Raw genomic sequence first — 18328 nt, 5'->3', positions numbered from 1 at the left:
AAAATGCATAAACAAACAAAATAAAGTGTTGAGCATGCATGGTCACAGATTCAGTTAATTGTTCCGATGTCTCATGCTACACACAATATTCCTGAGTGGAAGGACACTGTGCATAAAATCCTTCAGTCAGATCATTAGCCTGGAAAATACCACAGATCATGCACTGTTTTCACATAGGGAGAGGATGCAAAGAGCAAAAGCCAGTACAAATCTCTATCCACTAGCTTCAGGTTATACTTGTAGGCGATCAGTCAGCAGGGCAAAATCAAAAAACAATACCCAAACAACCTAGGAAAACAGAATAAAAAATTAAGGATCAACAAGAGTAGAGTAAGGCAAAGGATTCACAACATGAATAAATGGCTATAATGCATTGCTACAAATGAGTTCAATGATGATCTGTAATGTACTACTAGAGGGTGTAATTAGCTAACTGGGAACAGGTGGTGCAGAAAACTGGTGGGAAGGAAAAAGTGTGGAAGGAAAACTAAGAACCAAGGATTACAAAAAGCTAAAAGGAAAAAAAAAACAGGAAATGAGAGAGATGAGATAGAGGGAACTATTTTCCAAATTCTCAAGTAAACACCCACAGGGGAAAATAAGCATTATAAAATGTGGAATCATTTCTAGCTTCGCTTAAAAAATCATTTAAAATGTTTGACTTGTGACCCTTGCATCTCGAGAATGAGTTAACTATGTAAAAAGAACCGTGTCTATTTTTATGAATATCATAAGAGGATGAGAGACAGCATGGTATGTTTAGGCGTCAGGTCAATAAAATGAGGTTCTGCCTTTCCATTTGCTGCTACTGGCAGGTATTGATTTCTATCTATCTGGTACTGAAGCCTTGAGTATCTTTGCCTCGGACCTTGGACAATGAGAAGGCTTGACTGAGGGTTGATGAAACTGCACATGAAGAAATTTCAGAAAAATGTGTTTCATGTCTGGGAAGTGATTGATCTTGCTTTCTTGTTCACTCCAAAATGTCTACAGAAGCATGGCCGATGTCTAAGATGGTGGTGACACCCACCTACTTTACTGGCATTTGAATATCTGAGGTGAGGGATCGGTGCGTTCAAAGGTAATTACTGATTTAGGTCATTATTAATTAGAAGAACACACTGGGAGAATATACAGGCTCCACACTTTGAAGCTGACCTTTTATCATTAATTTTGCCAGCATTTCGACATCGCCGGTGTTATGTAGTGCTTATTAAATGGTAATATATATTTATGACTGTCAGTGTAGCTCAGGAGGTTTTCAAAAGAGTATTCATGCGGTACAACAACAGATAATCAGCAAGCATGTTAGTGAGTTCTGTGTTCTGAGCATGCCAGTAAATAGGTGGATGCATCGATAACAAGGGTTGAAAGGCAGAGAAAATGAGCACCAACGAGTTTGCCCAAAACAGACTACACAAAAGGCAGATGGAGAGAGAGATAGTAATAGGAGGAATTCTAGAGTGAAAAGCACCACCGGATCTAATAAAATGTTTCCACCAGCACTCTCGTGGGAGTTACAGTTCCTCCTATCTACATGTCAGTGAGCTAACTTATCTGAGGGGAAAGCAATTTACACAGGGATCAAATGCATGCCTGAAAGCATAAGTGACGTTGTAAGCATTCGGCTTGCCGCTCTTCTGGAAGCCAGGCTAAGGAAATAGAAGTGGAGGAGGATGCACGCTTATATGCAGGTTAACGTGACAGGTTTAGAATATATTGGCGATGATGAGATGGTTAGATACAAAATGAGTTCTTCTTTAGAAAAGAAATCTAACATTTATATGCACTGCATGAGTCCCACTCATCTTGGGGAATATATTTAGTCTGGTGATAGTTCAAGTAAATTTACAGGGGAACAGAAAAGCTAGCGCCGCCTTTCCCTTTAGAAGCTCAGCTTTCTTAGGGTTTCAGTATTGTACTGAACTCAGTTAGCTAAGATAATGGTAACAGCGACATTAATGCCATTGTCCAATGTATCTGACTAATACAGAGCATACTGGAGCATATTGGTCAGATATGTGAGAGCACAATTTAGGGTGGATGCACTCTTAGCTTACGCTTAGCTTAAAGTGAAGACATAACAGATTAGCTGGAGAAACATAACTGACAGCTAAATAAACATAAACACAGCTAGAAGAGAGTGAATGATCATTATATTATCTGTCACTGCTCTGTGTGTAAATACACTGAACTGCTACTTCATTAGGCGCAGCCATTCATCTGCTCGTCAATGAATGGCTACAGTAACAAGTGTTAATAAGTTGCAGCCAATCATATGGCAGCAACTCAGTGCATTCAGGCATGTAGACATGGTCAAGATGACCTGCTAAAGTTCAAACTGCGCACCAGAATGGGGAAGTAAAGGTGGTTTAAGTGACCGAATGTAGCATGCCTGTTGGTGCCAGATGGGCTGGTCAGGAAATGGACCTACTTTTGTGTCTTGGGTTTACCAAGAAGGATTAGAAAAAGAAAAAACAACTCTGAGTGCATGCCAAAGCTTGAAGCAGAGGGCTACAGCAGCAGAAGACGACCACACCTGTGCCTTAGCTTTCAGCTAAGAACAGGAAAACAAAGCTCAAGAAAAGTGGACAATAGAAGATTGGAAAAATCTTGCCCAGTCTGATGAGTCTGCTGTCTACTGCAACATTTAGATGGTAGGATCAGACAAACAACATGAAAACATAGATCCATCCTGCCATGTATCAATAGTTCAGGCTGCTGGTGGTATAATGATATGAGGAATGTTTTCTTGGCACATTGTTACCCCTTTAGTACTATCATTTAAACACCACAGCCTACCAGACCAGCGGTCCCCAACCTTTTTTGCGCCACGGACCGGTTTATGCCCGACATTATTTTCACGGACCGGCCTTTAAGGTGTCGCGGATAAATACAACAAAATAAAACTAGTACCGGTACCGAAAAAAAGAAGATTTATTCATAACACATGTGAAAAGACCCAGGAAAACCGAGTTAACGATAAAAACGATAACAAAATAACGCTGAAAACCGATAAAAACCCTGAAAACCATACATTTCACACCTGAGCCTCAACTCTCGCGGCCCGGTACCAAACGACTCATGGACCGGTACCGCTCCGAGGCCCGGGGGTTGGGGACCGCTGTACCAGAGCATTGTTGCTGACCATGCCTACCCCATTATGACCACAATGTACCCATCTTCTGATTTGATGCCCAGCAGGAAAATACACCATGTCACAAAGCTCAAATCATCTCAAACTGTTTTTTTAAACATGTCATTGAGTTCACTGTACTCAAATGGCCTCGACGGCGGCAGATCTCAATCCAACGGAGCACCTTTGGGACGTGCTGGCACGCGAGATTCGCCTCATGGATGTGCAGCTGACAAAATGAGCTTGTTATCATGTCAATATGGAACAAAATCTCTGAGGAATGTCTCCAGCTGACAAGTTTACAACCACCAAATGAGCACTTTTGCAGTCATTATACTGTTTCTTTCTTCTTCTTTTTTTTACAGGAATTGACGAGCGAGGAGTGGCTCTGACTGTGAAACCCTGTAAGGCCGCTTACTTGTCAATCAAAAGGTAATCAGACCAAAATCAAATCTTGCTTTATTTTCTGTCAGCACTTCAAGGGCATTTCCATTCGTCATTAGGACTCCTAAACACCTAATTATACTCATCTTATGAATCTTTTTTCTTCTTCACTAGTTTGTCTCTCTGCAGTTTGTTGCTGCAGTTATGAGCCACAAGGTTGTTGCAGTGGTGACAATGCAAAAAAAAAGAAAAGAAAAAGGTAAATTTGTGAGACCTAAAGAAATGAGTAATTATGTGTGGGCTTGTTCCTGCAAGCAACCACTTTACATTACACTCACTCCCACTTATTCAGTGTCCATACAAAAAAAAGTGCAGCTGTAAGGTATTATATGAGGAGACTAATAGAATAGCAGAATGATGCAGTCAAAGAAGAATGCCAGTGGGGTAACATTTAATGTAACGGACACATCCTTGCAGTAAATTAGACTGGGAATTCAGTCCCTTGTCCTGACTGCTAATGATATGAAACCTTAAGGCCGAGTTGTACTTGGCTGGAGTACAATAGGTACAGCAGTACATGGTTGGACACGTGCACTGGCTGTATTCATTATTTAAGCACTGCTTTCTCTCGCAAGTCCCCATATACTGCTGCAATGTTACATCAGTGGCTAAAGCTGCAAAAAATATATTTTTGCACTCTCCGTTCAAGAGTTGGTAATGAACAGGCTCCTGATATCATCACTACTGTGGGACGAATGAATAGGATGAATAATGAGTTAAGTTTTTATTACAAAAAAGGTATTAAAAGTATATATATGACAATCTTGTGGGTGCAAGAAGGAATCAATTCTCTGAATTAAGAAAAAGAGTGATTTCTAGAAATGCAATCTAGGGGCAATGACCTAATAGACGCTTGCAATATCAGGATAGGGAATGTGGCAGCAGAAGCATTCAACAGAATCCAACACAGTATTTGTTTACTGGCAGTTCACACTGCCGGAGGTTAATAGCAGCCTATCTAAACTCTATTTGCAAAGGACTGCCATTTCCTGCAGCTCATAAGAATCAGATCCAAATCTTTTTTATATTAATAAGCTGAAAGATACACTTTAAATACTGTTACAATACTGTGTACAGTGACTGATTTCTCATTATCTCACACAGATCGCTTGCAGACTGCAATTATATTGACTTCTGCGTAAATACAATCTACACATTTTACAAAAAACTGCAACTTTCTTAAGCAGAATACAAAATCATAAGTAATGGATGTATACACACCTGACGGAGGTTGCGCGTCACACGAACATCATGCCATATATTGTCATTAAACCTCCCACTGGTTGGTTCCACCAGGGCTTCAAAAGCGCCAGAGCCCAGGTTGATGACCAGCCACAGAGCGCCATTCCTCAGAGACAGGTTGACATAGTCAGCTGATTTCCCCGTGTGAAGCAGCAAGGCGTTCCTCTGCAGCGTCCGGAAGGACAGCGTGATCTCGTCCAGGTTACTCTGAATGGGAGTCTGGGATAGGTTGTAGCTGAAGAACTCATTGCCTTTAAAGGTGGCCACTGACTCCTCCTGCCCTGAGAGTCAAAGAGAAACAGCTTAGATAATTGTTCCTCTCATCCAGCTTAACCTTTACTTATCTACTGGGTGCATTCACTACTTTAGTTTGCTAAAATAGAGGAGGCTTGGTGGGTGATATTAGAGGCTAAAATGAGCGGAAAATGCAGCGTGCCGTATTGCTTCGGAAACATTTCACTAAGACCCACTTGAACAGACCATGTGTGTATTTTGTAAAGCTATTGAAACGTTACAAAGTCACTGTACAGTCAGATGAACAAGTGTACATTTTCAGCGTGCTGTTTCCATAGTAAAGTATAAGTCTTTATGTCTTTTTCTTTTTATTAACATATGTAGGGAAAAAAAGGCAGCTATGAAGTGATCCTTACTGACAAGTACTTTCATTGTAGTCAAAGCCTAATGAATTGTATTCATCTTTCATAAGACCGACATAAAAACACACTAGAGCTACAGCATTACACCACATCCTCAGCTGAGAAAGGTCCTGATCAAGACGTGTGCACTTTTTACCATCATTTGAGAAGAATTTGCTAAAAAAAATTATTATACAACGACAGCCGCTTTATCCTTTATTCAGCAGGGTTTTTTTTTAAATGCCAATATCAACGTGTAAGGCTTGGCTAAACATTTAATTCACACTCACATTCCAGGGAATGTCCGCTAGGTAATGCACACAGTGAAATATACAGAAGGGAACTTCACCAACTGTTCAGAGGGAAGCAGATGGAGCTTGATTAAAGATGTTGTTTTTGTATTTGTCAATGTTTCTTAGAATTCCACATGTTAGCAATTTTTCTCAAGCAACCCCATCAATGTATCCTTGATGGCAAACATCACACGGCACGTCAATAATAAATCATTCTTGACAGCTTACAGCTCATTCAACAGTTATGCTGCTAATACACCTTCCACAAGGTGACAGTTTTGAGTTTGTTTTTTTATTTTTTTATTTTTTTTCTCAATTCACGACCTCACAGGCAGCCCTACTGCACACGAAATTAGAAAGAATCACTGAATTTTGTTTCGCTTCATAATTCACGAAGGCCTTCCGCGCACGCACAACCTTTAACCATCAAATTTTAAGTTTAGTTTTTCTGATATTGAACCAAAGTTTTGCTTTGACACAGGGAGTAACACTAACAACTTTACAACACATAGTACTGCTGCTGTCCTTTGCTCTTTATGAGCTACTAAGCAAGCTGTTTCAAGCTAGAAGGATAAGCTGACCCTTTAGTTGATGCTTGTTTGTTTGCACAGCAAATGTCAGCTTTGGTACTCAGGGGCCAATTTAAGGCTGCAGGATGAGCAGTCCTGTTAGTCTGTATTGTTTGTGCAGTGTAGTCGCTCAACTCTTGAGCACACAGCTACTCGTTGAGCTACTGGCGCGGAGCATGAATGCAAACTTCCTCATTTGGCTGACGTTTAAGGTGTAAAGTAGAACCAAGTGGAGCCAATAGTGACAGTTACAACTACAGGGAAATTATAGCACTTGAACTAAAAGTGCCTTTGTGTCATTTTTCATTCTAAATACAGAAGGATTTATCATAAGAGATAAACCTTAATGACAAGAAGATTTGCATCTAAGCTGTGCACATTCTACAGAACGCAATCTGCCTAATAGGCTTCCTGTCATTCTGTGATGAAGATGTCCCCAGCATGACCCTGAATCTGTCTTGAAGGTCTTTCTTGAAATGGGAGGGGTAGACGGCCTATAGCTCTGCTTTTCAGCTCTCCTAGAAGGTGTCCTACTGTCTGCAGCAATAATGTTTACCACTCTGTAAAAAAAGAAAAGAAAAAAGGAACAAGAAAAAAAGAAATAGTAGCTTTGTTTTGTCTGACACCAGACAGACTTTGGCACTAACTCCGAAGAAAAATCTTCAAAGACCCTAGCTGCAGTCAGTACGCCAGCTAAAAGATGCTGCTGGAGCAGTTTAGCACTTTATGCATGTTATAGCTATACGAGGGTGGGGCGTCGGAGAGTGAGGGGGTGGATGGGCCGTCCACCCTCTTGGATTCAGCTATAAGACCACTGTGCTGAACCACGTCTCGATGTAAATGGAAACACATCAATGAAAAAAGGAGGCTCAGCAGAAAATAACAGCAGCACCGACAATCTCTACATGCCTCTCCTGCTTCTCATCTCATTGTGGCACGCGCCACCTTGCCCCCACTCCCGTCTTACTATACACCATTCAATCTACTTGCAGCCCAAGGTTTTGAAATAAATTCCCTCTAAATTCAGGATACAAATACAAGCGAGTCCTTCTAGAAGGACACTGCTCATGGCCAATCCAATGAAGCGTGCAGCTACAAAATATGGAGAGCGAAAGCATCCTGGATGTTACTATAACACCGGATAACTCTAAGACAGTCAGTGTAAGATTTATTTATAATTCTGCTGCTGGGAGCTATACGTAAGCTCCTGATGGCCATACCATGAGGTGAGAAAAAGGGTTCAGCCACCAGGTGAGAAGACTGTTACTATTAGACAAATTCCACCACTCACGCTGCTCATTAATATTAAGGTTTACAGCAGATTAATTTCAAAATGATGCAAAGCCGGGGGCACAGATGCAGCTGGTAACGTTTGTCTGTGGCTCAGAGGCGGGGACTGGGTTATCAGGCAGAGTGCGAGCAGGCTGTGGGGCAGCAGCTGACCACTGGTGTGTAGCTCTGTAGGTGGTCATCAAGCTACACCTGTGCCTGAATAATCTCATCTGGGTGCACACGCTGGCGAAGGAGTGTGGGAGTGAAATATTCACAAGCTGCCGCTTCTCAATTTCCAGAAGTCTGCATATTTGTGGCAAAACAAATAGAGACTAAGTCTGAGAGCGCTCGCTCAAGTATGCGCCCCGGGGCTGAAGGTGGAACACAGTTAATAACAAATGTTTGTTATAACATGAGATGGTTGAATAAAGCGCTGATGTCTCATGTATATCCCATGAGGTCAGACGTGCAGCGCTCTGTGTTGCAGCTGTAACTGTGCTTTGCTTGAGCATTGAGGGTTATTTCTGCAAATCTCGATTCCACAATCAATTACCAACTTCTTCTTCATTTAAATGCGTGAAATTGAACAATTACGTTTAGGCTTCATTTCATGACAAATCGCACTGTGGTTGGCTTCAGGACACACTTACTGTATGATGTACTATATGCTTTATATAACAGCATTTTTCTAATACAGCAGAGATGATTAATCTTTGTACGATTGAGGACGTAGTGGCGTACAGTATATTCACCCACACTGTTCTGTCAGAATATCCATTGATTACAGCACAAGCTTAAACTGAACATTATGTTTTTGGTCTTATAAAGACTAATTGCTACTAGTGGCTACCAAAAAGATTTAGACCCTAATCTGTAATGTCACAGTCATGCTCGGCTTCAATCTGCATCATTTATATATGGTGAAAAACCTCATTCTGTGAAGCATTCTCATCTCCTGTAAATGATCTTGGTATAATTGTTATTTGTTCACATATGCGTGACAAAATGCGGATGCTGCCACACCCTCTTTTATTCCATCTTCACCGAGCGGGAGAGTGAAAGATGACATACGCAGCTATTTCAGTTCACGGCTGCACATTATTCATAATCAAGGATAATTGGGTTGAAAATAAAAAATCATTAGTACAGAAGCTGCGATGATAACCCGACACCACTGTTCTTTCTGGTCAGATGAGCAATTTTTCCCGAGGAACTGGGACAGTGGAAAATACTGTGTGGTCAACATGAGGGGGTCAGAAAAGCCAAGTACGTTATAGACAACACTGATCTCCATGGAGACAGGATGATGAAGTTTATCTAAATCTCACAGCGTGTGGAGGAAATGCAAAAGCCTCACCACAGCAGAGTACATCCACCCTTTTTCAAAGTGCCTATATTCCAAGTATGCCTTGCAGAAAATGTTTTACGCTTTATTTTAATTCAGTTTTAAAATCATACAATTATATTCAGTATTTTCATCACCTGTAAATGAGCTGGTATAATTGTTATTTGTTCACATAGGCATGACACAATGTTACTGCTTTTTTTATTTTCCAACCAGAGGACCACAGTGGTACCTCTCCCTGAAAAAATATCCTCCATTAGGAAAAAAAAATCCCACAACCTTCCAACAATGTTTTGTTTTGTTTTAAAATCTCCCACTGATCTACAACCCAGTGATAACACGTCTGAGACATCAGTGCAACAGAAAGAAAATTCAATTATGCACACAACAACCTTAAGAATGAAAATAAAGGCAAACTAAGTCCTCACATAATATGTCTGTCTAAACACCTACATAAATAAACTCCCTTCTCTGCAGACCTTCACATTTGTAAGATGAGATACCTTTATATATATAAATGTATTTTTTTGTTATTACTGACACCTGTTTCCTTTGAAAACACCATGAAACCAAATGAGCATAAATGCATTACCTTGGCGAATAACTGCAGAGGTCAAAGGTGATGTTCCAGTAGCTCAGTCAGTGGTCAGGACAAGGGTTTGACGGACAAAAATTGTTATGAATAGTGAGCATAACATGAGAGGAAGCAAAAAACGAATAGGCAAGTATATGACAAAAGAGGAGAGGAAATATTAGTGCAGCACAGTTAACTAAAATGATTTCAGGGGAAGGGAAATGTGATCAGGTGGTTGGGAAGGAAAAGCAAACCAATAGACCCCATACCTTGGCGGTTTAACATCAGGTGCGCCAGACCTTGAGGGAAAGAACAGAAAAAAGGATACGAAAACAGGAAGTTCATAAAGAGGTTCGGGAGAACAAAAGCATTGTCACAATGTTGGACTGCAGTTTGTGACAGACATCCTGGGGAAGGTACGGATGTCAAAGTTCAAATTAAAATATAAAGGGGAAATCAAACTAAAAACAGACAAACATCTCAAGGGAGGAAAGGGAAGGCAAGGAGAGAAAAAAACATCTTGACAGGTGCAACCCTCGCAGGTAGTTGCTCTCATAGATGCTTTTTTCTAATGGAACACATATTGTATGTTTATTTGATGCAGACAGCGTTTGAGATGTACCAGCTATACATAAAACTGCTTTGACTGTAAAGACTAAATGTTTAAAAAAAAAAGAAGAAGAAAGAAATCACCCGCGGTAATGCTAGTTCATGGATTTCTGTGATCTTTCTATCTCCTGATCTCCACTTCTCCACACGAGTATTTGGCATGTAAGTGCTCAGCCAACCCAGATGAGCCTATTTAACCTTTCAGATGGCACCATTTCATAAAAGGACAGACGAAGCACCATTCCCTATCCTTTAAATCTTTAGCGACTCTCATTCATATTTTTATTCTCACGATTTACCATCTAATGCAGCGGGGTTTGACAGTGGAGCCTGAAGTCTGTGCCCTAATGTAATAATATAAACACCAATACATCTAAGGCTGTCACACGTAACCTTTTAATTCCAAAGAAAAAAGCAATGCTGCACTCCGGTAAAGCCTCACTAAATATTAACCATCTTCTAATTTGTCAGCCAAAGACAAAAATGCCACATCACGCCTCCATATTATGGCATATGGCAGGGCAAAGGGGTTAGCCTGAATGCACTGGCTACTGTGCTGAACATATGAGCTAATTGCACTGATTAACAGTTAGTTTACTTCATGAGATCATATTATAGTACTCATAAATACTGCATGGAAATGCCTTCTAAAAGCAAATATTGAGAACAAACATTGTTTTCGTGTCACGTGCTTGTTGTGAGTGACACTGCAGTCAAAACCCTGCAGGTTAGCCTGCGTGCACTGCTCATCAAAGGTTGATCCAGTTTCAACCAGCTTAAATCTCTCAATGCATCGTGTGCTATATACTGACAGCGAAACACAGACAAACATCTCAGTAGGTCAGGCAGAAATTGCATGGCGTAGCCTAGCTCTCCTGCTTTTCCCGATATCAAAGAGTTGGGGCTGACACAATGCAACACTTCTGCTGAGCACATGAGCCCCACTGTGTGAGCCGACACAAACACCTCTCATCAGTGCATCAGCACTCTAAGACCCTTGTACAGCAAGTCTTACTCACTATTCCAGCCCCATTTCAGTCATTAGGTAAAACCTTATGAAGAGGGCAGGTTGCTCTTGCACAAATCTCGTCGCATGTCCCACTCAACAATCTTGTTAATGCTGCAACTCATGGTGTGGAATGGACATGATTACCCCTGGGAAGGTCCTTGCCTGCCAACACGTAGGCTTTTGATACAGTGTGCCACTGCAAAGCCAGTGACTGAGCCTCTGCTTAGACAGGATTCACCAGCAGCCCTGCAGAGCAGACAAAGCACTGCTGTGTGCACCCCCACTGCGGCTGTGCACTGCACATGACAGGCCAACGTACATATACATAAATGATGTCACCTCTTCTTACCCTCATCACCCCTAAGGTGATCTCATACTCAAAAGCAGTACTAAGATGTGACTAGATTAAGATCCCGTCTGCCTCTATCCTCTGCCTATCATTCTGCTATGAGCGTCACACAGCATAGATGAGCCACGGCATCAGCTTCAAGGGGCTACAAAGGAGGCTTGCATACAGTGCCATTAACTGTAACAAAGACACTGTTGTTGTAAGCCACCACTGGCTCACATAGCGGGAAGAATAAAAATCCTCTTTCCATGCTTTTGCCTTTGGTCCTCACGGACATGAATAAGGTTCCCTTCATCCAAATAATAAGCAAATGCAGTAGAAAAGCCAAAGCTGGCAAATATCTGTCTTTCACTTATATGAAGATGAGGAAAAAGGCTTTGACGGAAGCAAATTTTGACTCACTTACTTGTTGTTGAGCTCTGGGTCAAGCAAAACTGACTCGCACCCGTGAGTAAGATGAATGAATGTTGTTGACCAGAACAGAAATACCCAAGTCAACATCATAATCTTTGAGAATATATGCATTTCCTAGGAGTTGAGTTATAAGGGGATTAGGAGTGGTGCCATTGCTTCCCTTGTACAAAGGCAGCCACCCATCGAATACGTGCATCCTGCTTGGCTGTGCCTTACATCCAAATCTCAGTGTGTGAAAATGCAGAGATAACTGGCTAATACCCTTTAGAAGGGAAAGCCTGTATGGATATAAACTATCCTTCCTACCAGTAAGCTATACACTGGAAAGTAGGCTATAAAATAAGAAACCAAGCGACTGAATATCACTTTATTAAAATGCTACTATTAGGATACTTTTAACTTGACCTCATTATACAAAAAAGGTGGAGTTTTTTGTTATTGCTGTTGTAAAAAGTACTCTGAAATCAACTCATTTACCTTGTGATGTGATGGTATTGGTCACAATACTCTACAATAGCGTGCGATTTTCTACGTCAATAGTTTACTAGTCACGTTTTTTTTTTGTTGTTTTTTTTTTATGTGCTTACACACACCTTAACATCTGCACCTCCTGACCTCGAGTAAATCTATGATACTGAAAACATACAACCAGGAAAGCTGCTGCAGAACAACTCTTTGTGTTTTCAAGCACTCAAGAATAATGCACCTCTGGCAACATCCCAGTTAGAGCTGGCTGAAAATAAGTAATTCAGTCGGTGAATGACGAGGGTTTTTGAATCCACAGATTCCTGGAGCAGGTGAAGTTTTTTGACCTGTGCGATTTCATGTGCAAATATACCCAGCAAAAGTTTAAAGAGCGCACCTAAAAACATGCGAACAAACACTGCTACAGAAGGAAGGCCTGGTGCTTCCGAAAACGTTGTATTAACAGGCTATTCCGTGTGCACTGCTGCTGACCTTTAGACCGCTAACTCCCCTCACTCCCCTCCTCCAACACTTCAGCTCTGGATTCTTTTCATAGATTTTTTTTTTCCCACTTGTAAAAGCACATTATAATTTAAATATGTACATATATATGTTTTATATTAAATATATAAGGCTGAGAGAAACTAGCATGATTTTGAAACATTTTAGCATATGAAAAGAGCTGAATTTATGTTAGTGGGACTGCCAAAAAAACACAAAACAAAAAACATAATAGTTTTATTTCTCTGAATCATTTATAACGCGATTAACTCTGGAAATGATTCTAACAAGGTAAGCAAGGCTACCTTTGTAAGTTTAATTAAAGAAGTATAATGAAAAAACAAATGCAGATGTTGAAGGACCTCTCAGTCATTACTGTGACATTAATTAGCAAGCAACTACGAAGAAAGAACCATTTCACGAGGATTAGCATTTGCTAAATTTGTTTTTGCATGAAAAGTACAGCATTATGAAGCCTGTTGTAATGAGGGATTAGACCAAGGTCAGTGCTGCTGAAGAGATGCAAAACCCACCAGGACCGCTCGTGTCCTTTCTTTCGAAGATTTTGACGCTTGCCTTATCATCCCAGAAGCTCTCAGTGCGTCATTACTCTGTGCTTACAACTGAAAATCTGAAGAGGAAATAACACAATGATAGTGTGTTTGCACATGGCAGTGCGTGTTGCGTAAGGTTCCCCTATATGTTTGACTGATTTTGCTGCACCTTGTGAGGTGGCTATTCTTATCTCTTGTTCACAGACCTGATTTTTTTTTTGGGATGCTGCACTCTCTTGGCATCTAAGCATGCCCCACTATGGCCTTTGTCCGCACGGATCGATGGGAGGCCCACGTGCAGCATACTGTAGATGAACAACTCGGACGACTCACCTGCTGTGCCAAAAGATTTTTGCTGGCTTAAAGCATTCCTCACACAAATAAGGCTAATTCCTGCACCAGTTAAAACACAGCCAAGACCAAATATAGCATGTAGCGTACCATTTTTGTCATCTCTGGGGTAGGGGGAAGGCAATTTAGATAATGCATAGATTAGTCTATTTCTGTTGATGCAAGGCCAGCAGGGTAGAGATTTGCTGCAGAATAGTGTATGAGTGATATGAAGGAAATTTTTAAAAAAGCATCTGGTCAGTATTTCTTTTCTTCCCCCCGTCATTGTTGTTTTCATGCATTCTGCATTTGGGGATTGTCTCCATGTCAAGCTTTAATCCAATAAACACTCTGATGTGCTCTCTTTGCAGCATGTCATTTAATAATGCGTGCCTGCTTGCTGTGAGCAGAGCCATGCCATCTTTGCTAATATTAACAATGATTAATGCTCGCTTCTGCAAATTGTGCAGCGATGAATCCTGTTTTAACTGTTGGTGAAAAGTACAAACCAAGAGCCGCATAAGTTTGAAATCCTGCACTGAGAGAATCAGTAACAAATCATGTATCATATAAATACTGCATCTAATAATATACCCAGATACACCATGTATATTTAATCAACACAGGCGTATGAGAAGACTGCAGATGAAGAAAATGTCATTTTTATCTTTGCTGTCATACTCCGAATGTAAGCGCCGCAAGCAGGACTTGAGAGAGTAGGTGTGTACAGGTGCACATCTCGAGTCGGTAACACTGATTTATCATGTGCAACAGTCCGGCACACCTTGTGCTGGTGTCCTGAGTCTGTTGGACTGTCCTTTCACCAGAACCAGCAGTTCCTACCGGGGAGATGGATGTCTCACTCGGATACCAACTAAACAAATCTTCCTAGCGGCTCTCAATCCTCATTTCCGTTCAGCATGTGCACCTCATTAGAAATCAGTCCTGTTTGATTACGGTGACTGAAAATGCTGGCAATTCAGAGACAAGTGTCTCTTCTAAGAAAAAAAGGCACCTATGCAAAAAATACATTTCAAGCATTATCAAAATGTATTAACGTTAAGGGCGTGGCGATCAGTGCCAGAGTACATTCAACTCTAAAATGGCATCATTTTAGAGATAAACACACTTATTTACCTTAGAGATATATGGCATATAAGACTTAATAAACCTCAGAGCAGCTTTCTTGAGATATATATGCACTGCCAGGAGAGGAAAACATAGAATGTATAAATATTAAAGCAAAGCATTTCTGTACAGTTGCTTTCTCTGTGATGCAGTATATAAATGCAACCCCTATTGTGTGACACCCACGTACTCGGCGGACCTTTCTAGTCACCTTGAGCACAGTGATTATATATACAATGAGCATTCCGCACATTAGGCCCTTTTTCATCAGTGACCTTGTGACCAGTGATAGTATATCTCCGTTCAGCTTAATTTGTAGGATGTCAGAACTGCAGTCCAAACTGACAATAACAACCTGATAATAACCGAAACACACTCTCACCCACTGATGCTGCGGTAATAGCCTCTGCAAATAAGAGCATCACAGCAAACAAATTATGCTCATCATTATGCTCATTATATAACAATGCATTGTCTTACCTTCTACTTCTCTCTGGACAGCTGCAGGAGTGAATGAAAGACAGACATGTTTAATCTCGATATGAAGAATTAATCCACAGCCAGATTACTATCTGCATCTCATCAAACATTGATGGGTATGCCATGCCTTCCTCGAGCTTCTTCTTTATGTCACAGCATGCATGCTGGTGACACATGATTTACCCAGAGCCTTGAAAGTCGGTAATTTGTTCACTCGGTATAATGATAGTATTGTATCACATCTGTGATGGATAATGTCCCATATGCGTGATCTCAGATATAGATGCCAGGATTCGTTTTAGCCACTAAGGACATCGCATGGACTCTTGGAAGAAGGCTGCGAAGCTTCTGAGCTAAGCAAACAGTCACGAGTAGCATTTATAAGAGGGACCCTAATGTGTTTTTGCAAAGTGGAAAAGATTTTAATCACTACCATTTTCTGATCTTTATACCTTAGGTAACGAGAAGTGTCTAAGCTCCTTTAAAACACTTCTTTTCTCCTTTTATTTTAAGCAGATTTTCCAAAATAAGAAAAGGGGCTCCATTTGGTGGCCCATTCAACGTGCCAGTGTTGAAAACATGCAAACAGCTATCACATTAGAAAGCTGTTATCCTTTGACTTGTGAAGATAACTGCTGAGAGAGCTGAGCTCACGCAGGCGAGCGGCTTCTAAGCGGTGCTGTAGTGTACTCTGGCCTGGATTGCGGTTAAGTGGGCTTTATTGATTATCCTCAGGAGCTCAGTGAAGGTATGCACTGTATATCTGGAAGGTATGTGAAAATATGTGAACTATTTATACTTTAGACATCGCTGAACAGCTCATAGTTCTAATTGCTGACTTTGTAACTTTCATGCTTGTAGTGTTGTCACACTGTATTTTGACTTTTATCATTTACCCTTATAACTGTGTCTGCCTTAGTCAGACAATCCCTTTTTTAATCCAAAAGAAGCACAATTTAAATAAAATCTTACTGCCTTTAAGTCATGGAAACACATGGTATTTTTCTCACCTTCTTGGCAGTACCTTCCCCTGTAGCCAGTACTGATACAGTCGCAGAAAACCTCTCCCTGGTCGATGGAGCACAGGCCTTTGTTGCTGCATGGAGAATGTGTGTCACATATATACTCCAGATCATTATGGACAGCTTGACCATCCATCAGTATTGGTAGCGCTTCTCCTAGTTTCAAATTGGCAATAAAGCCCTGGAAGGGTGCCTCATATTTGACAGTGCTGGAAGTCAGGGCTGAGAGGCGCACGTCAGGTGAGATTCCCCCTACGTAGAGGTCGCTATCCACTGCCATCTCTTTTCTCTTGGACTTCACCTCAGTCGCTTTCTCCTCGTTGTCCACCACCAGCTTGGTCTCTCTGTAATTACGAGTGAGAAGGACTCTGTGCCAGCGCTGGTCGTTGATGTGGGTCTCCGTGTGCAGGGAGGCGGGTTCTGCGCAATGAATGGTAAACCGCAACTGAAGCCTCCCGTCCGCAATGAGAAGCTCCAGGAAGTCACAGTTTCCCCCGTCATCGAGATAGAGCACCAGGGCTTTGCTGATGTTGGTTTTGAGAATAAAGCTCAGCTCACCTGTTGTCTTAGCATCCCACTGGCCATAACGTGTCCACTGACCAGGAACCCCCTCATATTCCAAAGCTATTCCTGTTAGCACCAATCCAGCTAACAACAACCAGGAAGCTGCTCCTTTACTGCTGCACATGATGCTGACTATCTATTATCTAGTGTAGGCCTCTAGTTCCAATGAATCCAACAGACAGCTGTGAGGAAAAGCTATCTATATATCTAGAATTGTTTTATAACCCTACAGTTTGCAGAAATAAGAGTTTCTTTAGCCTTGACTGTCTATCCTGATTCTTTTTGCCATCTCTCCTTGGGTGACTCGTGACAGAGTGAACAGCCGAGGCACATTACAGAACACTTTGCATCTACTTTGGATTGGCTGAGAAAGAGAACAAACAGCACTGCGTGATTCCTCGTCTTCGCCATCCAGTGTCTTGGCCTCCATCCAGCAATGTTCCTGTCAGTTCTTCATGGGTTAGCTAGGCACGCGGCCTAGGTACAGCCTCCATTCTCCTCAGCATCCCAACATCCTAAGACATGAAAGAAGAGCGTGCAATGAATAATTGGAAATACTGCACAGCACAGTCATTATGAATCACGTGGCAAATCAATTACCAAAGATAATGAAGCATCAAGAAGGGGAACATGGAGATGAAAGCAAGAGAGAATTGTCAGTGTTACGAAGAACTGAAATGCCTGCCTTTAGCTCTGGTTCACATGATCACAGGTCACTTTCACCATCTACAGCCTAGAGATTCCAGCAAAAGGCCCTCAACACATGGCTTTAGCATATAGCCCTAATCCTGGCACCCCACCTTATTCCTTAGCTTTTGGGCAGAAAGGGAAACTGAGGGTCTCACTAGTTTTCTGAGACCTGTGTTGATTTCCAATAAGCTGGTGGGAAAAAAACAACTTATAAGCCCCCCCCCCCCCCCCCCCCCCCCCGCACAGATGTTCCAGCACAATCCATGGCCTCGGTAACTTCAGTGATGTTGAGCCCCTAAAGCCTTCTGCAGTCCCTAGACTCAAGCTAAGACGTTACAGCTAAAAAATACATGCAGGCTAGAGGCTGGAGAGTGCTGAAAAGGACAGGGTCTATGTTCGAAACAAACAAGCAAACAGCAAAATTCAATACTTTGTGATAACAAAAGAGGGTGTGCCTCTCAGGGCTAGGGACACAAACAAAGTTATGTACCAGTCGTCAGCTGTACTCGGAGCCTGCAATGACTCACTAAGACCGTTCAGTTTGGTGTCAAGCAGGATAAAATAATTTCTTAGGAAATTAGACATATTCCAAGTGGCAAAAAATTTATTTAAACAATGAGGGTAGTGTTTATTTATATTTTCATTACCCTGCAGAGAACAAAGCCAATAATAATGAATACAGACAAGTACAGCTTCAGCCTGT

General features: G+C 41.4%; 1 protein-coding gene across 11 annotated transcripts in view; it reads right to left on the bottom strand.

Annotated features, from left to right (window-relative positions):
* The window catches only part of LOC113031125 (neurexin-2-like), a 128164-nt gene that overhangs the window by 85575 nt on the left and 24261 nt on the right, over positions 1 to 18328 (bottom strand). For 7 of the 11 annotated variants that reach the window (XM_026183030.1, XM_026183034.1, XM_026183022.1 and 4 more), the window contains exons 2-6: positions 16360 to 17450; positions 15350 to 15370; positions 9780 to 9809; positions 9529 to 9540; positions 4802 to 5103 (exon numbers count right to left, since the gene is read on the bottom strand). In XM_026183030.1, the coding sequence (XP_026038815.1) occupies positions 4802 to 5103; positions 9529 to 9540; positions 9780 to 9809; positions 15350 to 15370; positions 16360 to 17059 (1065 nt within the window). In that variant the 5' untranslated portion in view covers positions 17060 to 17450. The remainder of the gene's footprint in view (positions 1 to 4801; positions 5104 to 9528; positions 9541 to 9779; positions 9810 to 15349; positions 15371 to 16359; positions 17451 to 18328) is intronic. The other 4 variants (XM_026183026.1, XM_026183033.1, XM_026183029.1 and 1 more) reach the window with 2 other exon arrangements.

The sequence above is a fragment of the Astatotilapia calliptera genome, chromosome 10, assembly GCF_900246225.1.
Source record: "Astatotilapia calliptera chromosome 10, fAstCal1.2, whole genome shotgun sequence".
Classification (NCBI taxonomy): domain Eukaryota; kingdom Metazoa; phylum Chordata; class Actinopteri; order Cichliformes; family Cichlidae; genus Astatotilapia; species Astatotilapia calliptera.
This window is presented reverse-complemented; position numbering and strand designations above follow the sequence as displayed.